The 25,821-nt window shown below is 47.6% G+C and overlaps 1 protein-coding gene across 4 annotated transcripts in view; it reads left to right on the top strand.

Annotated features, from left to right (window-relative positions):
* Nucleotides 1-3,716: 3,716 nt before the first annotated feature.
* Nucleotides 3,717-25,821, top strand: part of LOC119975227 (EGF-like repeat and discoidin I-like domain-containing protein 3) — a 119,629-nt gene continuing 97,524 nt past the window's right edge. For all 4 annotated transcript variants that reach the window (XM_038814861.1, XM_038814860.1, XM_038814859.1 and 1 more), the window contains exon 1: nucleotides 3,717-3,923. In XM_038814861.1, coding sequence (XP_038670789.1) covers nucleotides 3,851-3,923 — 73 coding nt within the window. In that variant the 5' untranslated portion in view covers nucleotides 3,717-3,850. The remainder of the gene's footprint in view (nucleotides 3,924-25,821) is intronic.

The following is a 25,821-nucleotide window of genomic DNA, read 5'->3' as shown; positions in this document are numbered from 1 at the left end:
GGGGAGGGGAGGAACGTCGGGTCTCGCTCTATGCGGATGATTTGTTGTTGTGTGTGGCGGGCCCGGGGGGGGGAGTGCCGGAGGTGGTGGGGGTGCTGGCGGAGTTCGGGGACTTTTCGGGATATAAATTAAATCTGGGGAAAAGTGAGGTCTTTGTAATACACCCGGGAGACCAAGGGGGGGGGGGTTGGGGGGCTCCCCTTCAGGAGAGCAGTTAAAAGTTTTAGGTGTTTGGGGGTGCGGGTGGCGGGGAACTGGGGGACACTACACAAGTTGAACTTTTCCTGACTGGTGGAGCAGATGGAGGGGGAGTTTAAGAGGTGGGACATGGTGCCGCTGTCGCTGGCAGGGAGGGTGCAGTCAGTTAAAATGACGGTCCTCCCGAGGTTCTTGTTTTTGTTCCAGTGTCTGCCCATCTTCCTCCCCAGGGCCTTTTTCAAGAAGGTAACGAGTAGTATCATGGGGTATGTGTGGGCACATGGCACCCCGAGAGTTAGAAGGGTCTTTTTGGAGCGGAGTAGGGATAGTGGAGGGCTGGCGTTACCCAACCTTTCAGGATATTACTGGGCGGCAAATACATCGATGGTACGAAAGTGGATGATGGAAGGGGAGGGGGCAGCCTGGAAGCGCATGGAGAGGGCGTCCTGCGGCAACATAAGCTTAGGGGCACTGGTAACGGCACCATGGCCGCTCCCTCCCACGAGGTGTACCACGGGCCCGGTGGTGGCGGCCACCCTCGGGATCTGGGGGCGGTGGAGGCGACGCAGGGGGGAGGTGGGGGGTCTGGTGGGGGCGCCACTGGGAGGGAGCCACAGATTTGCGCCGGGAGGCACGGGGGGGGGATTCCGGAGCTGGCGGAGGGCGGGTATTAGACAACTGAGGGACTTGTTTGTAGAGGGGGGGTTTGCGAGCCTGGGGGGGCTGGAGGAGAAATTTGGGCTCCCCCCGGGGAACACGTTCAGGTACCTCCAAGTGAAGGCATTTGCCAGACGACAGGTAGCGGGGTTCCCCGCGCTCCCCGACAGGGGGGTGAGTGATAGGGTGCTATCAGGGGTCTGGGTCGGGGAGGGGAAGATCTCGGACATCTATAAGATTATGCAGGAGGTGGAGGAGGTACCAGTAGAGGAGCTGAAAGATGGGTGGGGGTTGGAGCTGGGGGAGCAGGTGGAGGGCGGGACATGGGCGGACGCCCTGGAGGGGGTCGGCTCGTCGTCGTCATGTGCGAGACTGGGTCTCGTTCGGTTTGGGGTGCTGCATAGGGCCCACATGGCGGGGACAGGGATGGGTCGGTTTTTCGGGGGTGAAGACAGGTGTATTGGATGTGCGGGAGGCCCTGCGAATCATGCGCATGTGTTTTGGGCGTGTCCGGCACTGGAGGAGTTCTGGAGGGGGGTGGCGGGGGCGGTGTCGAGAGTGGTGGGGTCCGGGGTCAAGCCAGGGTGGGGACTTGCGGTCTTCGGGGTTGGGGTGGAGCCGGGGGTGCAGGAGGCGAGGGAGGCTGGAGTGTTGGCCTTTGCGTCCTTGGTGGCTCGGGGGAGGATCCTGGTTCGGTGGGGGGACGAGGGGCCTCCGAGTGTTGGCGCCTGGTTGGACGACATGGCAAACTTCATCCAATTGGAAAGGATCAAATTCGCCCTGAGAGGGTCGGTGCAGGGGTTTTCCAGGCGATGGCAACCCTTCCTAGACCTCTTGGATCAGAGATAGAAACTGAGGCCATGACAGCAGCAACCCGGGAGGGGAGGGGAGGGCGGGAGGGGGGGGGGGGGGGGGGGACAACGACGAAGGAAGTACGGTAGCGGCGGTGGCACGGGCAAGGCCTGCCCGAGGACGCTGCTAGAAATGATAAGTTGGTCTGACTGTCGGTTCGCCGGCGGGGGGGGGGGGGGGGGGGGGGGGGGGACGCGCGGGTAGGGGGGGGGGGATTTTTTTTTTTTTTCTTTTTCTTGTTAAGTAGGGGGGTTTGACTTTGTTTTGTTATAATTTAAATGTAAATGTAGGGGGGGTTAAAATGTTTGTATTTTGAAAAATTCAATAAAAATTATTTAAAAAAAAACTAATGAGCAATGCCAAGGCTATGGGCCAAGTGCTGGAAAATGGGATTGGAACAGTCAGGTGGTTGTTTTTGACAAGTACAGATGTGATGGGCCGAAGGTTCTTTTCTGTGCGGTAGACCTCTATGACTCTATGAGACGAGCACTTGAAATGCCATAGCATTCAAGTGCTTGAAAATGGGATTGGAATAAATAAGTGCTTGATGGCTGTTACAGACATGATGGGCTGAAGGGTTTCTTCCTGTGTCGTAAAACTTTACGACTCTTTGTTAATGGCATCATATGGTAATAATACAAAGTTCAGTTTCACTACCAGTTTCTCTTGAGTTGAGTAATAAACTTCATGGGCAGCACGGTAGCACAGTGGTTAGCAATATTGCCTCACAATGCCAAGGTCCCAGGTTCGATTCCCGGCTTGGGTCACTGTCTGTGTGGAGTCTGCATGTTCTCCCCCGTGTCTGCCTGGGTTTTCTCAGGGCGCTCCGGTTTTCTCCCACAAGTCCTGAAAGACGTGCTGTTAGGTAATTTGGACATTCTGAATTCTCCCTCTGTGTACCCGAACAGGTGCCGGAATGTGGTGACTAGGGGATTTTCACAGTCACTTCATTGCCGTGTTAATGTAAACCTACTTGTGACACTAAAGATTATTATTAACCTGCAATATTGCTAATAATAATAATCTTTATTAGTATCACAAGCAGGTTTACATCAACACTACAATGAAGTTACTGTGAAAAGCCCCAAGTCACCACATTCCGGCACCTGTTCGGGTACACAGAGGGAGAATTCAGAATGCCCACTTCACCTAACAAACACTTCTTTTGGGACTTGTATATTATAAATGTATATAGAAATGTATATAATAGCAAGGAAGATGGTGGCTTGGTGGCAATGTCACTGGACCAGTGAGCCAGGCCCACCCTCTGGGGAACATGGGTTCAAATCCTGGCACCTGGCAAAATTTAAATTCAATTATTGAAACCTAGGATTGTAAAATAGTCCAACATCGATTGTTGTAAAATCCCGCCAGATTCACTAACGTCCTTCAGGGAAGGAAATCCTTATCTGGTCCGGTCTACATGTGACTCCAGCACCACAATAATGTGGTTGACTCCAAAATGGCCGAGCAAGCCACCCAGTTCAAGGGCATCTCGGCGTGGGTGGCGAATGCTGGCCTTGCCAGCGATGCCCAAGTACCACGAAAGATCTTAAAAAGAAAATCCGAAGCATCAATTTCAAAATCACTTGCCTGAACAAGTAATTATGTGGTGCCATCTCCACCCCCCCCCCACCCCCCCAACAAACACATCGATCAAAAGATCCTGGGATCCCATGTAATGAAAACAGAATTTGATTCATAATGCAGGAGCCTTAATTATTTTTAATGAAATCATCTGTCGTGTTAAGCATATATTATCTTAATAACAGGGCAGACAGAAGCAACACTTTGTGTGTGTGTGTGGGGGGGGTAATTCATGGCGACCCCCCCCCCCCCAACAACAAGGTGGAAAGAAAAGTCACAAAAGTGAACAAGTAGAGTTGCAGCAGAGGAACCTCCCCCCCCCCCCCCCCCTGCACTGTATCTGAGAGTAGCTTCCACTTTGACGCATCACTTTGCTGCCTGGGGCAGTGTTTGCAAGTCAGCCAGATAATTGGATACACAGAGAGGCACGTGTCCTCTAATCTGCGATATCAGCTCCTGTCAGCTCCGCTTCATTCTACCTTCCCCTTCACCAAACTCCTGTGGAGCAAGTAGCGCCTGAGAAGACAAGCAGAGAGCGAGAGAGAGAGCGAGGAGGATGCAGCCCCGCTACCAGCCGAAGTTTTGCTTTGCTTTCCTTCTCACTTGTACTTTCGCCCTGGGATCGAGTGGTAAGCAGCACTCTGCCAAACTTGAACAGAGAGGATTTCTTATTTTTCTCTCTCCCTCTCTCCCTGTCCCTTTTTACTGCTTCAGATTTCTGTTGAGTTCTTTCCTAGAATTAGCTCCCAGATAGGAGATATTTTACAGATATAATCTCGAGTAAAATCTGCCCCCCCCCCCCCCCCTCACCAAACACCCTTTCCCTTTTTAATCCCATGTATTATTTATTCAGCCCAGTGAGATGAGATCATTTCTTTAAACTGGTAGAATAACAAGAAGCTGTTTGAAAATCTCAGCCCTGGTGAGAGGCACCTCTGCCAGTTCTTATCTTAAAAACATTGCCTTACAATTATTTTACAAGGAGTTGTGCTCAGTTCCAGGGAGATATAAACAAGTGGCTCACTGCAGCGAATTGATCCCCCGTTGCTGATTCGGATTTACAGGCTATATATAAAAAGTTAGGATAAACCACATGTCATCTGGGAAGGACGATTCCCTTGTAGCTCAGCTGAAGTGATTAGAAGTGTTTTCTCTCTCCAGTCTGCTTTGGGAGGACTTAAAGATGAATCAGGGGATTCTGACTAACAAGAACATATGGAATGATTCACTTCCTGAGAAATTATTGCCAGGTCTACTGACTTTATGTCACTGAGAGAGAGCAAGTCTGTTTTAACGTTGTGGGATTTGGGAATTTTTTCCGGTGTTTTGAGAATCACATTCCAAATTTTTTCTTCTTGTTTTGAAATTGAGAAAGCAGGTAACCTTGCCCACAATACACAAAGGGTGTTGCTATTTCCAAAATGAGGATCTTTGATTTAGTGACTTGAGTATAAATCACTTTCTGTTTCAAGATATGGGAGTCTGGAATCCTCACTTGTTGGGATCAGTACTTTCTGAGAGTTGTAAACTGGTGGTCTTGGCTATTGCCTCTGTAGCTAAACTGAGCTTCTTGGGTTTGACTATATGAACGGGCAGTGTTAAGATGTGCCTGTGATTATAGGATGCAAGGAAATTGTATAAATGCTAAAGTGTATCTTAATTAGGCAACATTGGTCCATAACAAGGTGAGATGGGGTTACGGAGATAAAGGGGATAGGGTGGAGGTGTGGGGCTTAAGTGGGGGTGTTCTTTCCAAGGGCCGGTGCAGACTCGATGGGCCGAATGGCCTCCTTCTGCAGTGTAAATTCTATGATCTATGAACAAAATAGTTATTCACCAAAAGTGAAGAAAAGATGTAAATATTTTCGCAATTAATATTCAACCTGAAATAAATAATGTTGGGTATTTTTATGGCATCTTTCGGAATCCCGGGCAATCCCAAAGTGCAGTCAAGTGGTTTTGAAGTGAAATTACTGTTGCAATGTGGGAATCGTAAGTCAGTTTGCCCACAGCAAGCTCATAAGTTGCTGATTTATGGCTGACACATCTCTAGGAGATTGAAATCGGCAAATGTTTCTTCTGTCTTTTCCAAAGTAACAAGTTTTGGAAAGTGGCTATATGTGAATCTCAACAAGGATATGTTCCCATGTAATATCTTTATTGGAGCAAAACACCCCAAAGTCTTTCACAAGGGAAAAGGGGTGGGGATGGGCTGTGGAGCTGGTTGTCAGACATCTACCAGTTGTTAAAAAGTTCCGTCTGGTAAAAAAATGGCATCATGGCCCAGGTCTTTCGGTCTCCGGATCGCCGGACACAGGATGAACATCCTACGTTGCACCTGGGGACCCCTCGGATGTCCCGACATATTGGCTCCATGCTAACTGACCCATCGCCAATTCCCCCTCCCAATCTGACCTGACTAGTTCCCACCTGATCTGACTACCCCCTGACCCCCCCCCCCAACAACCCTAACCACCCATTTACCACCCTACTCATTTGCCAACTTACCTCACCCAGCTACCCAGTTACACACCTACACATTCACCCACCTACTCACCTATTCAGTCATATACACACTAAGACACTTGGGAACCTATGCATACCTAACAGGAAACGGCAGCGAGGGCTGTAGAAATGGGACATGTCTTGTCTTCCTCTGGCGATTTAGTGCTCTGAGGAAGCAGTTACAGTGAATGTGCCAGGATCAGAAAACCCGGCCAGAAATATGGAATTCTGTTATCGCACAGAAAAGTAGGGGTTCAGCGACAATCTGATGGTGATTGCTGCTCCTCACATTTGGGCCATTATTTTCTGTTGATGCTTTAACTGTGAGATAAAAGCCTCTAGTTGCAGTCTTTAAGGACACTGTTGAAGGTAGGAAAAAGACGGTGTGAGGGAGGGGTGAATTCTAGAATAAGGGGCTACGATTGCTAAATCACCCGTTATGGTGGAAGAAATCTGGGGTAGGGTCAGAGAAGTGAGTATGGATGACATCAGATTTTCAAAGCTCCCCAAGTATTTAATAGCTTCCTGATATTCACCATCTGAGCTCCCAGATGTAAAGTGGGGTATGGTAGTGCAATTGTTTCCATTGACCTGGGAAAGATATTGAGAGTGAGTAAGAAAGCAAACATGTTGGGCAGCACTGTGGTGCAGTGGTTATTGTTCGTGTGGAGTTTACACATTCTCCCCATGTCTGCATGGGTCTTACCCCTACAATCCAAAAGATGTGCAGGGTCGGTGGATTGGCCATGCTAAATTGCCCCTTGATTGTAAAAATAAGAATTGAGTACTTAAAATTTTTTTTAAAAAGAAAGCAAAAATGTAATCACAGTATTTTGTTTTAAATCATGACTAATTACAGTAAATGTATTGAAATATGCACTATTAAGCTACTGCCTGATAGCTAATACAACAAAAGGGGCTGGTTTAGCTCACCAGGCTAAATCGCTGGCTTTTAAAGCAGACCAAGCAGGCCAGCAGCACGGTTCAATTCCCGTACCAGCCTCCCCGGACAGGTGCCGGAATGTGGTGACTAGGGGCTTTTCACAGTAACTTCATTGAAGCCTACTCGTGACAATAAGTGATTTTCATTTCATTTTTCAAAAAGGATTCTTGAGGATGCAAAAGTGACACATGGAGTGGGAGAATTGGTTCACAAGTTACCTTTGGCCGAGTGATGAAGTGTGCAACTTCACTTGGCTCTTTTAGTTTCCCCTTGTGTGTTGTAATGGCTGTGTGAAGAATCACTAGCATTCTGCCTCAATGCTGCCTTGTGACGTGCCATCAAGCCAGTGAGTGACATAGAAAGGATTTTTAACATGCAACCTGGATCACAAAGTAGATATTTGCTTTATGTTCAGCAGTCAAAAGAACAAAAAGATAGAATTCGGCTAGGGCGTTGGGTACATGACTGCGTGGGTTTTGTGATATAATTTTGCTGCATAAGCTTTTCTTGTAATGTTTCAGCTTAATTTGTATGCTGGCACAGCCCAGGTCAAGTTAGAAGGGAAGTTAGATCATGGACCTGTAATCATTTAGTTGAAAAGCCCCATCCAGATGTACCTCAAAGGGTATTTTATTCCCCCAGAAACAAGTAGAAAAAAATCTGCTGCTATCATAACATGAAACCAAACCAGGAACTACATTTGAGGTGTGTTTAAAGGAAATCTAAGCATCAGTAGGACGAAACCCACGCAGACACGGGGAGAATGTGCAAACTCTACACGGACAGTGACCCAGAGCCGGGATTGAACCTGGGACCCTCGGCGCCGTGAGGCGGTTGTGCTAACCACTAGGCCACCGTGTTGCCCTAGGACAGAATTCTTAAGGGGCCTGATTTTTAACTCTATGTAAGTACATAGGGTTTGAGTAAGTTTGGACTCAGACAGAATTCAATATTCCACATTATCACTCTGTCTCTCACTTTGATTGTCATCTTTAACACAATATTTAAATCTTTTGAGATATTCATTTAATATATCTGCAGGTAACCAGGTGTAAGTGTGAACAGCATGTATAATAACACAAAAGGTCTTCATAAACAATTTTATGTGAGAGAAGCTGTGTGGCTGCAATGCTGTTGTCTGGGTGTGTGTTTATTTTCTCTCTCACAGAACTATCATCCTTCCCATCCAAAGCTACGACATCATGGAACAAAAACAAAGACAAGGGAATCTGCTGCACCAGTGACGCGCAAGGTCCCATGATGGATGCCGGTTCCTGTTCTTGATGTCTGGAATTGGGAAAACCAGCCCAGTTGCCCTGGCAACCCCCTCTCCTCTGTGATAGTTAAGAAAACAATTAATTACAGGGTGATATATGGGTCACTTCATAATGAATGTACAATAGCCATGAGAATGGGTATGTGCCATAGAATCCCTACAGTGCAGAAGGACACCATTTGGCCCATTCTGTGAGCACTGACCCTCCAAAAGTGCACTCTATCTAGGCCCAATCCTTTGCTCTATCCCTGTAACCCCATCTAACCTTTACACACTTTCGGGGCAATTTAGCACAGCCAATCCACCTAACCATGTTGTATGGTGGAATATGCAATCCAGAAGTTCAGACTGCCTTTCAGTTACGCTGTACTGATAGGATAATGGGCGATGATTCTGTTTGCTTCAGAATACACTATGGTAACGGATTGCATTTTCTGATAAATGGATTTTACCCAAACTCATAGCTGCTTCAGGACCAAAGACGAAGTCGACCTCAAAGTGACTTGAGATTGTGTCCTGCCTTAAAAGAGAAATTGTTAAAACTGTTAGCTGGAAATAAAAAAAAGACTTACATTTGTATGACAAATGATCAGGTCTCACAGAATTGCATAAATGTGCTTCATATAGAATGAGTTATTCTGAAACGCAACCACCGTCAGCTGATGCAGAGTTCATTTTGCACACTGCAAAATCGCACCAACAGCAACAATATCCGTTTTTGCATAGACTAGGGGAGGAATGTTGGCTGAGACACTCGAGAACCACTGCCTCACCCTCTTCTTCAAAGAGTGCTGCATGGGATCTTTGACACCTATCAGAGCAGACAGAACTTCGCAGTTTAATCTCTTATCCCAGGGAAGGCAGTGTAGTAATGCAGCATTCCCTCAGTTCTGCACCAAGAACAAAGAACAATAAAGCACAGGAACAGGCTCTTTGGCCCTCCAAGCCTGGACAGGACATGATACCAACCTTTCCCAAAACCCCTCAGCACCTCCTTGTGCCGTATCCCTCTATACCCATCCTATCCATGTGTTTGTCACAATGCCTTTTGAACGCCGTTAATGTATCTGCTTCCACAACCTCCCCTGGCAACACATTCCAGGCACGCGTCACCTTCAGCATAAAAAACCTGCCTCGCACATCTCCCCTAAACTTTTCCCCTCGGACCTTAAACCTATGCCCCCTGGTGACTGACCCCTCCACCATGGGAAAGAGTGCCTGCCCATCCACTCTATCCATGCTTCTCATACTCTTGTATCAGGTCACCCCTCAATCTCCTTCTTTCTAATGAAAATAGTCCAAGTTTGCCACGTAGCGAACACCCTCCAGACCAGGTAACATCCTGGTAAACCTCCTCTGCATGCGCTCCAAGGCCTCCGCATCCTTGTACGCAATATTCCAAATGCGGCCTTACCAAGGTCTATACAACTGTAGCATGACTTGCCAGGTTTTATACTCGATGCCCCATCCAATAAAGGCAAGCATTCTGTATGCTTTCCTGACTACCTTGTCCACTTGTGTTGCCACCTTCAAAGATGTGTGGACCTGTACGCCCAGATCTCTCTGACTTTCTATATTCCTCAGAGTTTTGCCATTTACGGTATATTTTCTTTGTAGGTTAGACCTACCAAAATACATGACCTCACATTTGTCCGGATTAAACTCCATTTGCCATTTCTCTGCCCAAGTCTCCAACCTATCAATGTCCTGTTGTATTTTCTGACAACCCTCAACACTATCTGCCACTCCACCAACCCTGGTGTCATCCGCGAACTTACTAATCGGACCAGCTACATTTTCCTCTAAATCGTTTATGCACACTACGAACAACAGAGGCTCCAGCACAGATCCCTGTGGAACAGCCCTAGTCACAACCTTCTATTCAGAAAATCACCCTTCCACTGCTACCCTTTGCCTTCTGTGACCGAGCCAGTTCTGTATCCATCTTGCCACCTCACCTCTGATCCCATGTGACTTCACCTTTTGTACCAGTCTGCCATAAGATACAATGAGTGTTTAGGCTAGGTTATGAATTCAAGTCCTGGAGTGGGGCTGGACAAATATATTTTTTAAACTTGAGAGTACCCAATTATTTATTTTCCAGTTAAGGGGCAATTTAGCGTAGCCCATCCACCGAACCTGCACACCTTTGGGTTGTGGGGATAAAACCCACGCAGATACAGGGAGAATGTGGAAACTCCACACAGACAGTGACCTGGGGCAGGGGTCGAACCCGAATCCTCAGCGCCGTAGGCAGCTGTGCTAACCACTGCACCACCATGCTGCCCCTCGGGCTGGACAAATATTGTTAACAACCTAGATGTAAACATTTAGAGGGTCAAAAGTTTTTTCACTTCCAAATTATAAAATTTCAGCTGCAATGCTTCATCGTCAATCCTGGTGAAAGACTGGATATGAAAGATTAACTCATATTAATGATTGGTAGAAACTTGCTGAACGTTAGAGGCATTCTCCATACAGCACCATAGCAGAAGACTGTCAAAGACAGATGCAGCCTCAGATGCCAAGATTTGATTTGGTCACCAGCTAGTTATAATGTAGCATTATTAGCATTGGATGACAACAGTAGAACTGACATTCTAACCTGTTTATCACTTAGCTCTGCTCTCAGCTCAGTGTTATTGAAAGATGCAAAACGAATTAGCATTTTGATTGGAGCTATTTTTCACGTTTCCTTCTCTGCCCAGGAGAGTGAATGGCTGTGTTTTTAGTGACAGGGTGGCATCTATCATTTCACGGAAAAATAATATTCTGTCTCGGTCTGACTTGCAGTTTAAAAAGAAGTGAAGCCATTGTTGGCTTGGCTGTCAGCCTGTGGTACTCCTGTTAGAAAGTTTCCTCATAATAATTGGCAACTGTGGGATGATTCGTGAGTCAAAGCTGCTGGGAATCTAAAATAGAACCTGAAAATGCTGGAAACACCCCACTGCTTGGCCACACTCTGAAATGAGAAGAAGGAAGTCAGTGTTCTGGGTGGCGTGTTTCATCAAAAATGAAGCATCTGTTTTCTTACAGTTATGGCCATGTGTGTGTGTGTGTCAAGACTGTGATGGTCGAGAGGCTATTCGACTACACGTGGCATTTCAGCCAAAGCTAGCCATATCCTTACCTTAGCAAACACTTCTGAGCAGGAGCCCTGAGCCACAAGTGATACGCTACAGATGGTATTTTTGAAATGTGCTCATCCGTGAAAAAGAAAGAAAAACGTAAACAGTAACACAGCCATATTTAAACACAAGGAATCTTTAGCTGAAGGTGGTTTTGACCAATGTGAAGATAATATGTTTGAAAAACATCCTTTTGCTGATGTTGAGGAATGTATAATAATCGCATTATGTGCTTAAAACGAAAAGCAACAAATTACAAGGATGGTTTGTCCAAAATATTATCTTGAGCCCAATCTGCACTATAATTACATGAACCGTTTGCTAAAAATGAATGAAACTTTAGAAGATTGCATGGATAAAAATATATGATGATGAGTAAATTGATGCAATGTGTTCCTAGCTGTACTTTTGGCTTAATTGCTCAGAAAACCACTTTTACAGCAGAATCTGTAAAATGAAGACTTGGCTGATCCCCCCCCCCCCCCCCCTCTAATTTTCCTCTTCCCCCTTTTCCCCTTCCTGGTAGTGTTGTCAGGGTCTGGTTGAAAAGGTGCCAATTGGCCTATGATAATTCTGCCAAGAGCCCATTTTTCGTGCCTGCGTCTAGTTTTGCCTCGGCCAACGTTGAGTCACTAAACAAGAGAATGTGGCCGGAAAATCTACGGCCATCAGAATTCTCTGTTAACACTGGCATGTTAAGGGGCAGCACGGTAGCATTGTGGACAGCACAATCACTTCACAGCTCCAGGGTCCCAGGTTCGATTCCGGCTTGGGTCACTGTCTGTGCGGAGTTTGTACATCCTCCCCGTGCGTGCGTGGGTTTCCTCCGGGTGCTCCGGTTTCCTCCCACAGTCCAAAGATGTGCAGGTTAGGTGGATTGGCCATGATAAATTGCCCTTAGTGTCCAAAATTGCCCTTAGTGTTGGGTGGGGTTATTGGGTTATGGGGATAGGGTGGAGGTGTTGACCTTGGGTAGGGTGCTCTTTCCAAGAGCCGGTGCAGACTCGATGGGCCGAATGGCCTCCTTCTGCACTGTAAATTCTATGATCTATGCTCGTGGGGTTTCCCAGTGGTGTTGGGTGGCTTCAGTGGGAAATCCGTTTGACAAGTGGCGGGGTAGAGAATCCAACCACCAGCAAAGGGTGCACCGTTGGGGGTGGGGAAGTGGAGAATATAGCTTAGAATCCCTACAGTGCAGAAGGAGGCCATTCGGCCCATTGAACCTGCACCAACTCTCTGAAAGAGCATGCGACCTACGCCCACTGCCTCAGCCAATCCCCACAACCCCACCTGACCTTTGGGCACCAAGGGACAATTTAGCATGGGCAATCCACCTGACTTGCACATTGTTGGTCTGCAACGCCATGTCCCCTGAATGACATTGAAACATCTCAGTCTAGAATAGTACAAATAGCCTACAATCAATCAATGTGCCCACCCAATGAAGAGGAGCCACCAACAAAGTTAGTAGAATATGGAACCACATAGATGTATCGAATGAAGCTGTCAACAACTTGAATGGTGTTTTAGTCAGACTGCACCTTGAGTGCCCTGTCTAGCTCTGGTCACTGAAACACAAAGGAGAATACAGACACTGCTGTCAAAACAAGGAAGAACCACAAGGCTAACCGCTAGTCTTTAAAAGTTTTGAATTATGTGAGGAAAGCTAGAGAAAATTTGGTTTTTTGTAGCTGAGGGAGGTTTAAGAATTGATCTTAATAGGTTATGTAAAATCATAAATCTTATGGAAAAAGTAACAGGAAAATTGCTTGAAGTTCCAAAATTAAGACAAGGATCACAGGTTCAAATAATTAGTGAAATGTAAAGTATTTTCTTTTATAAATTTAGAGTACCCAATTCATTTTTTCCCAATTAAGGGGCAATTTAGTGTGGCCAAAACATTTAACCTGCACATCTTTGGGTTGTGGGGGCGAAATCCACGCAAACAGGAGGAGAATGTGCAAACTCCACACGGACAGTGACCCAGAACCGGGATCGAACCCGGGACCTCGTCGCTGTGAGGCAGCCGTGCCAACCACTGCGCCACCGTGCTGCCCGTGAAATATAAAGTTAGGACTAGTATCAGGAAGCTTTTCTTCCCAAAGGGAGCAATTAATACAAGGAACTGATAGTGGATGCAAAACCATTGGAATCCTTTGAGAAATTGTAATTACTGAGAACACTAAGTGGGGGATTTTGTGGTTATCTTCGATGGGCAAGATCCAAGATCCCCCCCCCTCCACCCGCTACTGAGATTAATTGGCACAGCGTAGATTACGTGTGCTTGGGAATCTAGAATGGGGGGGCTGTGCACAGTATAAGTATAAAGGGCCGATTATTTAGGACTACGATGAATTGACATTTCTTCATTTAAAGGGTTGTGAATCTTTTGGAATTCTCCACTCCAGAATGATGTGGATGCTTCATAATTGAATAAATTTAAGAACTGAGGTAGACAGACATTTGGGGCAGGATTCTCCAACCCCCCTGCCGGGTGGGAGAATCACCGGGGGTCGGCGTGAATCCCGCCTCCGCCGTCCTCCCAATTCTCCCGCCCCCCCCCCCCGCAAACACCGGCATGGCGTGAGTCGCACCGCCCGCCTCGGAGAATGGCGGGGTCCGGCGCGACTCAATGGGTGCCAGGACTGCCCGGATTCTCCGGCCCGTGATGGGCTGAAGTCCCGCCCGCCTGTAGCCGGTCCCGCCGGCGTAAATCAGAGTAGGTCCCTTACCGGCTGGACCTGGCGGTACGGGCGGCTCCGGGGTTCCTGGGAGGTCGCGGGGGGATCTTGCCCCAGGAGATGCCCCCACGGTGGATCCATGGGCGGGCCTGTGCCGTGGGGGAACTCTATTCCTTCCGCATTGGCCGTTGTGGGTCTCCGCGATGGCCGATGCGGAAGTTAATTCCTGTGCGCGTGCGCCGGCTCGCGCCGGCCAGCAGAGGCCCTTGGGCCTTAGGTTGATGTGGCGCCAGGCCCCTATCCCGCCAGTCGGCGGGGCGCAAACCACTCCGGGGCGGGCCTAGCCCCTGAAGGTGCTGAGGATTCCGCACCTTTGAGGCGGCCCGACGCCGGAGTGGTTCGCGCCACTCCGTCCCGCCGGGAGCCCCCGCCCCGCCGGGTACGGGAAAATCCCGCCCTTGGTCTCTCGTGGAACCAAGGGATATGAAGGGGGTGAGAAACAGGGAGTTGAAACCCCAAATCAACCTTGATCGTATTGAGCGGCAGAACAGGCTCAACAGACCGTATCATCGTCTCTTGTTCCTATTTCTTATGTTTCTGTTCTTAGAATTGGACTCTGCTGAATTTCCAACAATCAAAGTCAATTCTTTTTTTAGTTTATTTTTATACACCTGTGCAGATTTTAGGCAGACATCTCCTCCTGTGCTGTCGCTCTACAATAATGTGGCAGTAACGTTGGGATTGTACTAACTGTCCCTGTTCTGTTCCTCAAATGAGGTGTGAAGGTGTTAGCCTTGCTTGTGACTCCTTCATGAATCGGAAATCCCGTGGACTCCCACATCCTCCTGTCTCCTGTTTCTCCTTTATATTTTCTGCTGTGTTTATGAATTCGCCTGAAGTAAACACATTTACAAACAGTATTTGGGTGGGTCTCACCCCCACAACCCAAAGATGTGCAGGGTAGGTGGATTGGTCACACTAAATTGCCACGTAATTGGAGAAAAAAAGGATTGGTTTATATATATGTATGTATATATATATATTTAATATATATATATGTCCAGTGCGATATGTGGCATATACATGTTGGGAACAATCTTGAATACAATATGATGTGGAGATGCCGGCATTGGACTGTGGTGAGCACAGTAAGAAGTCTTACAACACCAGGTTAAAGTCCAACAGGTTTGTTTGGAATCACTAGCTTTCGGAGCACTGCTCCTTCCTCAGGTGAATGTGAGGAAGGAGCAGAATTCTGGAGTGATTTGAAACAAACCTGTTGGACTTTAACCTGGTGTTGTAAGACTTCTTATTGAATACAACAGGTTGGGCACTGCCAGCACACTATTTTGTCCTCCCCTGGCATTGGGTTAATCTTTGTACAGTCAGAAGTTTCCCCAATGGCACAGAGTTGCTCTTTTACCATCTGGCTGTTGCTTTGCACTGAATGTGTTGGTATTTGGAGCAAGTCCATCTACCCGCGCATACTGTGGCAATGTTTTTCTTCAACCTCTGTGTTTTCAGTGATCTGTAGCTGGATTCTCCCCTACCCGGCGGGGCGGGGGGTCCCGGTGGGATGGGGTGGCGTGAACCACTCCGGCGTCGGGCCGCCCCAAAGGTGCGGAATCCTCTGCACCTTTAGGGGCCAAGCCCTCACCTTTAGGGGCTAGGCCCGCGCCGGAGTGGTTGGTGCGCCGTCGGCCGGTGGGAAAGGCCTTTGGCGCCATGCTGGGGCCGAAGGGACTTCGCTGGCCAGCGGAAGTCCACGCATGCGCGGGAGCGTCAGCAGCTGCTGACGTCATCCTTGCGCAGGGCGGGGGGGTCACCTACGCGTCAGCCATCGCGGAGGCTGATGCCCGATGCGGAAGGATAAGAGTGCCCCCACGGCACAGGCCCGCCCGCGGTCCAGTGGGCCCCGATCGCGGGCCAGGCCACTGTGGGGGCACCCTCCGGGGCCAGATGGACCCCGGCGCCCGCCCGCGCCGCCTGGTCCCGCCGGTAAATACCCTGTTTAATTCATTTTTAAAATTTTTTTTTTATTTTTTTTTATTATAAATTTAGATTACCCAATTATGTTTTCCAATTAAGGGGCAATTTAGCATGGCCAATACACCTACTCAGCACATTTTTGGGTTGTGGGGGCGAAACCCACGCAGACACGGGGAGAATGTGCAAACTCCACACAGACAGTGACCCAGAGCCGGGATCGAACCTGGGACCTCAGCGCCGTGAGGCGGTTGTGCTAACCACTAGGCCGCCGTGCTGCCCACCTTGTTTAATTCATGCCGGCGGGACCGGCATAACAGCAGCGGGGCTTCGGCCCATCGCGGGCCTGAGAATCGCCGAGTGGGGGGGGGGGGGGGGGGGGGGGGGGTCCGCCGACCGGCGCGGCATGATTCCGGTGCCGGAGAATTTGGCGGCCGGCGGGGGCGGGAATCACACCGCCCCCCCGTCGATTCTCCAGCCCCTGATTTTCAGGGTACTGAACCAGTAAAAGTTTATTTGGGAACAGCCCAATAGCTCCAGATCATGTATCAATAAAAGGACATGAGGAAGGCGTCTGATGGTATCTCCAGCAGACAGATCTTTTGGCTGCATGTACAAACCATTTGCATTTACAGAGCTCATGCTACATAGAACATAGAATTTACAGTGCAGAAGGAGGCCATTCGGCCTATCCGAGTCTGCACCAGCCCTTGGAAAGAGCACCTCACTTAAGCCCCACAGCTCCACCCTATCCCAGTAACCCCACCTAACCTTTTTGGACACTTAAGGGCAATTTAGCATGGCCAATCCAACTAACCTGCACGTCTTTGGACTGTGGGAGGAAACCGGAGCTCCCGGAGGAAATCCACGCAGACACGGGAAGAACGTCCAGACTCCGCACGGACAGTGACCCAAGCCAGGAATCGAGCCTGGGACCCTGGAGCTGTGAAGCAACCGTGCTAACCACCGTGCTACCGTGCTGCCCTACACTGTTACTTGCCTTCCTCAACTACTGTGGATTGCAGTTAATCATAGGTGTATCGAGCAGCATGGTGACACAGTTTTTAGCCTGCTGCCTCGCGGCGCTGAGGTCCCAGGTTCGATACCGGCTCTGGGTCACTGTCCGTGTGGAGTTTGCACATTCTCCCTGTGTTTGCCTGGGTTTCGCCCCAACAACCCAAAGATGTGCCGGGTAGGTGCATTGGCCATGCTAAATTGCCCCCTTAATTGGAAAAAAATAAGTGGGTATTCTAAATTTATAAAAAAAAAAGAAAAATATGTCATAGATGTATCCAAAAGAGGAAAGCTCTAGGGAGAGTTGCTGGCAGGATGTGAATCTTGATTTGACCTCATCCCAGACATTGTACGGAGAAGTCGGAATATCATAACCCAAACGTTTTCCTCCAAGAATCTCCCCATCCTGACTTGGAAATATATATTTCGAGTAAATTTTGAGTACCCAATTATTATTTTTTTTCCAATTAAGGGGCAATTTTTCATGGCCAATCCACCTAACCTGCACATCTTTTGGTATTGGGGTGAAATCCATGCAGACACTGGGAGAATGTGCAAACTCCAGGGCCGGGATTCGAACCCGGGTCCTCAGCGCGGTAATCCCAGTGCTAGCCACTGCGCCACCATGCTGCCCCTGACTTGGAAATATATTGCCTTTCCTTCACTGTCTCTGGGCCAAAGTTCTTGGACTCTCTCTCTACCAGCACTGTGGGTCTACCTACACCACATTGACTGCAGCAGTTCAAGAAGGCGGCTCGCCACCTCCTTCTCAAGGGCAGTGTGGGATGGGCAATAAATGTTGGCCCAGCCAGTGAAGCCTACATCCCTTGAATTAATAAAAAAAAGGTTTGGACAGCTTTGAAAAAATGATAGCCACTTTTATGTTATTGCTACAACTACAGTATATTAGAAGGTAGATGTTAATGTTGGTTTAATTTCTTGCAATGCATTTTACAGAAGGGAAATGACTATTAAAAATCTGGGACTTAATTTTTTTTCAAATAAATTTAAGAGTATCCAATTATTTTTTTCCAATTAAGGAGCAATTTAGCGTGGCCAATTTGCCTACCCTGCACATGTTTGGGTTGTGGGAGTGAGACCCATGCAGACACGGGGAGAATGTGCAAACTCCACACGGACAGTGACCTGGGGTCGGGATTGAACCCAGCTCGTCAGAAACTTTCTGGGCTGAATTCTCCGCCGTCGGGATGCTCCATTTTGTCGGCAGTCCGGGGGTTTCCCGACAGCGTGGGGCTGCCCCACAATGGGAAACCAAATTGACCAGCCGGCGAAACAGAGAATCCTAACGGCGTGCTGAACCAGAAATCTGGCGTGGCTGGACGGAGAAACCCACCCACTATCGAACAACATCCTCAGTGTACCTTTACTAAGCAGAGTGGTGACTCATGAACTAAGATGGCTCACCAACCTCTCAAGGGAATTTAGGGGTGGGCAATAAGTGCTGGTGATGGCCACATTATAGAAACATAAGGCGCGATCTTCCGGCCATGCTGCGCTGGAAAAACATCTCGCTGGAGCGCAGCGTGCCGATGAATGCCGGGAGACCCTCCTTCGCCCCGCGAGATTCAACGCAATCTCGCGAGATGTTGCAAGGAGAATCCCGCCCACAATCGGCCGGGTCACGTTTGGGCAAATCTGCATATTAGACGAGGCAATGTGCCTTACTCTAATGTGCAGATTTCCAAGGTACCTAAGGCTTTAGGATTCAATCTCTTCACCTCGGGGACCTCGGGTGAACGTTAGTCCCCACAAACAGGGACCAGACAGAACGGCACTTGTGGGGGTCTCCAAGGGGAACGGAGGCCTCCAGGTGCTTGCCCTCTGGATTCCGGGTGGTATACTGGCACTGTTCGTGCCACCTGGGTACCCTGGCAGTGCCAGCTGGGTGCCATCCTTTCACTGCCATGGTGCTGAGGTGGCACTGCCAGCTGGTGGGGCACTGCCATGGTGCCAGGTGGCACTGCCAAGATAGCAGTTTTGCGCACGTGCGATTGGCCCATGGTTACCCACTGTGGGGGTGGCGGGGGACCCTCCCAAGTAGTGTTTGGGCTGGGGTGCGGTCGGGGGTTTTTTATGTAGCCCTCGGAGATTGGGGTGCCATTTTTAACTGCCATCCCGATCTCTCGCTGCAATGGGCAGTTATGGCAAGCGGACCTACCCGTTGTAAAAAACGGTGCAATGTGCAACCTCGGCCGCGCGTTTCCCGTTTAGGCCCCTCATTAAACATGAGTAGCGTTGAATAGCCACGTGTTTCTCGGCACTGCGAGTGCCAGGAAACAGGCGGCTAAACATACTCGCCAGGGAACTTTGTTCCCTTTTGGGAAGATGGCCCTCATAGAAAATAGGAGCAGAAGGAGGCCATTCGGCCCTTTGAGCCTACTCCGCCATTCATTATGAACATGGCTGATCATCCTATTCAATAGTTTGATCGCCTCCCCCCTGTCCCCCTGTCCCCCCCATGCCTTTGATCCCCTTCACCCCAAGTGTGAATGGGTGAATATCCAATTAAAAATCTCTGGTCATCTTCTGCATTGGATTTCAGGGTTCCAAAGTTCATTGCAGATCTACATCAGTCTGGTTTGGGGGAACTCAGTAAGCATGTGGGTGACCAGATGGACTGCAGCGGTTCAAGAAGGCAGCTCACCACCACCTTCTCGAGGGATGGGCAATTGCTGCTGGCTGCGCCAACAAAGCCCACATGCCTTGAATTAATTAGCTAAAAGACTGAGTCAGTGCCTTGGTATTCTTGCAAACATGTTTTTTCAGATCCAAGCCATCCTTTTAAATGTTTCCAGGGAATGCGCTTGATACGGTCTGCTTCACCTGAGGAATAAAGATAAACGTGGAAAGGGAAAAACTATTCACTGGTTGTGCAGACTTTGCGAGGTTGATGCCCTGTTATGCTGACTTAACAATGTGCATTAAATACAGTGAATTCTTTCAGTGCCAGATGCCATAAAAACTCAATTTCAAGGACTTTGTTGAGAGTTGTCTTGGAGACTGGGATTGAAAGAATTCACTGTATTGTGTTTAAAAATTGGAATAAAAAGATGCACTGTTATTGGAAAAAAGTTAAAACAAAGCTTTTGTTCCATATGCCACTGGATTTCATTTGAACCTTGTCCAGAGAGTTCACTTATGTTGGGCAGAGTAAGCAACAGATGAATGGACTGGAATCCACAGTAATATAGGAAAGCAGATGACCTATGAACATGTGATAGAGGAACAGGAGTAGGCCACTTGACCACTCAAGCCTGTTGCATCATTCAGTATGATCATGGCTGTTCTGATTGTAACCTCAACTCCACGGGGGCGATTCTCCAAGCCCCGTGCCGGGCTGGAGAATCGCCGCAACTGCGCCACGACGTCCCGACACCAGCGCACGATTCTCCAAGTTACGGAGAATCGGCGCCATTTGTGCCGACACGTTTGGCGCGGTGCCGGCCGTGGGCCGCTGGAATCGGCGGGGCCGCCGATTCTCCGGCCCGAATGGGCCGAGTGGCCGCACCGATACGACAGAGTCTCGCCGGCGCCGTTCACCCCTGGTCGCTTTCGGCGGTAACTTTGGGCGAACGGTCGGGGGAGTGGCCTGTGGGAGGGGTGGGGTCTCCATCACCAGGGGAGGGCACCGACGGCGTTCACGATGGTGCGAACACTTGGGCTCCATATTGGAGACTCGCCCCCCCCACATTCCTGCCGATCACTGATAACCTTTCACCTCTTAGCCTGTCAAGCATCTATCTACCAGAGCCATAAAAATATTCGAGGACTCTGTCTACACCACATTTTGAGGAAGAGAGTGCCAAAGAATCACAACCCTCTGAAAAATTTGCCCTCGTCTCTATCTTAAATGGGCGATCACTTATTTTTAAACAGTGACCCCCTCGTTCTAGATTCTCCCACAAGAGGAATCATCCTCTACACATCCACCCTGTCAAGACCCCTCAGAATCTTGTATGTTTCAATTAAGTCACCTCTTATTTTTCTAAACTCCAACGGACGCAAGTTTAACCTGGTCAACCTTTCCTCAGAAGACAATCTGCAAATTCCAGATATTAGCCTAGTAAACCTTCTCTGAACTGCTTCCAATGGATTTACATGGAAGCATGTAAATTTAAATAATACTCAAAAGTGGCCCACCATTGCCATGTATTTTTAAAAATAAATTTAAAATATTCAATTCTTTCTTTTCCCCAATAAGGGGCAATTTAGCATGGCCAATCCACCTACCCTGCACATCTTTGGGTTGTGGAGGTGAGACACACGCAGACACAGGGAGAATGTGCAAACTCCACACGGCCAGTAACCCGGGTTTGGGATGGAACACAGGTCCTCGGTGCCATGAGGCAGTAGTGCTAACCACTGTGCCACCGTGCTGACCCTCTCCCATTGCCCTGTATAACTGAAGCATAACCTCCCTATTTATATATTCAATTCCCCCTCACAATAATCAATAACATTCTATTAGCTTTCCTAATTACCTGCTGTACCTGCATACTAATCTTTTGTGATCCACATATTCGGACACCCAGATGCTTCTGCATTTCAGAGCTCTACAATCTCTCACCAATTAGATAATAAGCCTTTCTTATTCTTCCTGCCAATTTGAATAATTTCACATTGACCCACATTATACCCCATATGCCAGATCTTTGCCCTCAAAGTTAACCTATCTAATCCCTTTGTAGCCTCCAAATGTCTTCTTCACAATTTACATTCCCTATCTATCGCCGCATCATCAGCAAAATTAGCAACCATACCTGAGGTTCTTTCATCCAAATAATTTATAAATATAAAAAGACGCGCCATAACTGGTCCATGCGACACACCATCTGTTACATCCTACCAACCAGAAAATGACCCGTTTATGCATGCTGTCTGTTTTCTGTTCACTAGCCAATCTTCTGTCCATGTCATTATGTTATCTCCTATACCATAAGCTTTTATTTTCCTTAATAACTTTTGATGTGACACTTTACCAAATGCCTTCTGGAAATCTAAGTACAGTACATCCACTGGTTCCCTTTCATCGACAGCACATGTTGCTTCTTCAAAGAACACCAAATAAATAAATAACAAATAAATAAATAACAATGTAGGGACCTTTGGGACAAACCAATGTAAACTCATGACCAAAAACCTAAAATCTTCACTTTCCTTCAGAGCATCAAGAGGTGATCCTTCAGGCCTAAAACAGTTCAACTAACATCTTGAAAACTGATGAGAAGTTAATTTATTTTATGCAGATAGTAATTTAAGTGCATGTTACTGTTTTAGAAATCATCTTGGGCAGTACGGTGGCGTAGTGATTAGCACTGCAGCATACAGCGCTGAGAACCCAGGTTCGATCCCAGCCCAGGGTCACTGTCTGTGTGGAGTTTGCCCATTCTCCCCGTGTCTGCGTGGGTCTCACCCCCACAACCCAAAGATGTGCAGGTTCGGTGGATTGGCCACACTAAATTACCCTTTAATTGCAAAAAAAGAATTGGGGACTCTAAATTTATGTTAAAAAAAGAAATCATCTTATTTTGTGTATTTGAGTGTGTGTTTTTGAAATGAAATTTTAGGTGTTGTAAGAAATAAATGTTTATCCTTTCTATTGATTTAAACTGAATTTTGACTTAAAGTCACAGCACTCAAGGGGTTAAAATACTTCTTAAAATATATCTTGATGGGCGGCACAATGGCGTAGTGGTTAGCATTGCTGCCTCACAGAGCCGAGGACCCGGGTTCAATCCTGGCCCCGGGTCACTGTCTGTGTGGAGTTTGCACATTCTCCCTGTGTCTGCCTGGGTCTCAGCCCCCCATAACCCAAATATGTAGGGCAGCACGGTAGCACAGTGGTTAGAACAGTTGCTTTACAGCTCCGGGGTCCCAGGTTCGATTCCCGGCTTGAATCACTGTCTGTTTTAGCTCATTGGGCTAAATCGCTGGCTTTTCAAGCAGGCCAGCAGCACGGTTCGATTCCCGTATCAGCCTCCCCGGACAGGCGCCGGAATGTGGCGACTAGGGGCTTTTCACAGTAACTTCATTGAAGCCTACTCGTGACAATAAGCGATTTTCAATTTTTCAATTTCCGTGTCTGCTCGTGTCTGCGTGGGTTTCCTCTGGGTTCTCCGGTTTCCTTCCACAGTCCAAAGATGTGTCGGTTAGGTAGATTGGCCATGCTGAATTGCCCTTAGTGTCCAAAAAGGTTAGTTGGGGTTACGGGGACAGTGTGGAGCTGTACGGATAGTGTGGAGATGTGGGCTTAGGTAGGGTGCTCTTTCCAGTGCAGAATCGATGGGCCAAATGGCCTTCTCCTGCACTGTAAATTCTATGATGTACAGGTGGCGGATTGACCATGCTAAATTGGAAAAAGATATATATATCTTGTGACGATCAGCTGAGAGATGGGCAAAGGGGTAAATTATCCCACGTCATCTCTTCCCTTCCGCAACAATAATATGAAACATCAAAGTCCTTTGAATAGCTAAAGTATTTTTATATAGAAAAATTATCGCAGCACATTGGCCTCCTGCAGTAGTACTTACTTTAATTCTTTAACTCTCCCTTAATAGAAAGGCAGATGTGAATCATCGCTTTCTGGTCAGTAAGCTTGATTAAAATCCTACTTAAACACACAGACCCTGCGGTATGCCCTGGGGTCTGACATGAGCCACGTGCTGCATGGAAATTGGCTTTAGTGGTGTTGCAATTTTACAGTGCTGAGGAGAAAAATGTACTGAGTATTTCTGCTTTTGACTTGTCTTTGCCAATGATTTTACAAACCATTTCACAGACCCATTGCAGCCATGCAATATGTAATTGCAATGGGATCCACTACTTGCAAAGTGTTTCAAGATTTTTTTGTTTCTTTTTCTAAATTTAAAGTACCCAATTCATTTTTTTTTTTCAATTCAGGGACAGTTTTTTTTCTTTTTTATAAACTGAGTACCCAATTATTTTTTTCCAATTAAGGGGTAATTTAACGTGGCCAATCCACTCACCCTGCACATCTTTGGGTTGTGGGGATGAGACCCACGCAGACACTGGAAGAATGTGCAAACTCCACACGGACAGTGACCCAGGGCCAGGATTGAACCTGGGTCCTCGGAGCCGTGAGGCAGCAGTGCTAACCACTGGGCCACTGTGCCAGCCCACAAATTGTTTCAAGGTGACTGTTGTTATCTGTTTATATATTTTGATATTTTATGCATTTGAAAAAAATGTGCATGTATTAACGAATATTTTGGAGATTCAGTGGATTTCTTTCTAACTTAAAGTTTCATAATCTGTAATGGCTCAGTGAGCATCTCGCAGTGAGCATGATAAATGGGGCTGGATTTTTGTTTGTTCGAGTTGGTAAATCTCCCGACACGGCTGGCGTACCTTGTTTTAAAGAAATCTTGGTTGGACCCAATTCTCATTCTGGAGAGGTGGGGTTAGGATAGAGCTGTCGCTGGAAGTAGGTCCTAGGCAGCCACAAGGTGACCACCAAGGTGGCCTGTTTAGAAGGCCTATCTCAATTCTCTGAAATTTTGCCCCAGTTGTTTTAGAAGCTGTTATGTCAACTAGCCCTCACCCCTCACATAACCAAATAATAATTGTTTAAAAACGTACACCAGATGGCCTGTTAATCAAAACACAGCTGCATACAGTTTTATTAATTCTCACTCACAGTTTCAGCCAGTTTTTAAAATCAGGAATTTAAAAGACTTAAGATCTTGACACATAAACAGACCTTATACAGCCTTCAAGAATGTTTTTGTCAACTGCATAAATTCATGACACTGCGGGTGAAGGCCCATACAGCAGCCAAAATGGGGTCTGTTTGCGCTCTCCACAAAGTTTAACGGGCTCTGCTGAGTTCATAGCTCCCTCTTGTGTGAACACACCATCCTCTTCCCCCACTAGCAAAATAGGATCTGTTGGATTTGAGGTGGGGACAGGACTTCCGCAACCGGTTCCACTCATCATTCTTAAAAGGCTCTGGAGACTTCCTGACTTTAGGAAAATCTGGTCCATATAGTCAAACTGCCCAGTGCATAAGAAAACTTACCTTAGCAGCAGGAGCAGTGGGGTCAGTTCTCTGGGCTGAGAAGGACAATGGTCAATGAGGTGTCGCCCTGCTGAGCTCTGTCTAGTGACCCCTGCTGGAGATTACTCATATGTAGTTATTAGGTGAAGGGAAATCTGGGGCCCAACTCTAATGGCTTGCATGGGTTGAGAGCCTGCTGCCACTCACTATTTAGACTTCCACATGAAGAAGAGCTACTCACACTGAGATCAGTTAATACATTTATGACCGTTCTCCGCCATGGACAATCTTAAGGTGTTACCTTTTGTTGCCCGTGATCATTTTATATATTTTTGTGAGTGTGTGTGTGTGTTATCTTACCTTTTGGAGTTAGTAAGTCAATTTTAAATAACCCAGCAGCAAGCCTTTTATATTTAAAAAGGAAAAGAAACTGTTAACATACTTTTCACACCCTTACCCCGGAGATTGCCACAGAAACTACATATTGCTCACTCTCTCACTCCCTCACACACCCATCAGAACTAGGTACAGATGAAGATAAAAACAATACATACAAAAATGGAATGGACCTCAGTTCTGTTTCCATGCAGGTCTGCTATTTTGCGGATGCGTTGTCATGTTGCCTGATGTGAAGGCTTTGAAATTTTAGGGATGTCTCAGCAGTTGCAATTGGCCCCCTGGTTAATCTGAAGGTTTTCTCAGGTAAGCTTGAAGAGGGAATGGGGTGGGTTGGGGGCAGGGGGGAGGGGGAGTGAGACAAGTTGCGGGATTTTCCAGTCCTTCCTGCTGGCAGAATCTTCCAGCCCTGCCGAACAGAATCCCCCATGGCCAGAACGGGCAAGCCACGCTGTAGATATCAGCGGTACCAGAAGATCCTGGCAGCGATAAACGGTGAGCTTCATCCGCCTCGGGAAAATACACCTCGGGGGGGGGGACTGGAAAACCCCACCCAA

This window comes from Scyliorhinus canicula, chromosome 12, assembly GCF_902713615.1.
Source record: "Scyliorhinus canicula chromosome 12, sScyCan1.1, whole genome shotgun sequence".
Lineage (NCBI taxonomy): Eukaryota > Metazoa > Chordata > Chondrichthyes > Carcharhiniformes > Scyliorhinidae > Scyliorhinus > Scyliorhinus canicula.
Note: the sequence above shows the minus strand (reverse complement) of the source record. Positions and strands in the feature narration are given on the sequence as shown.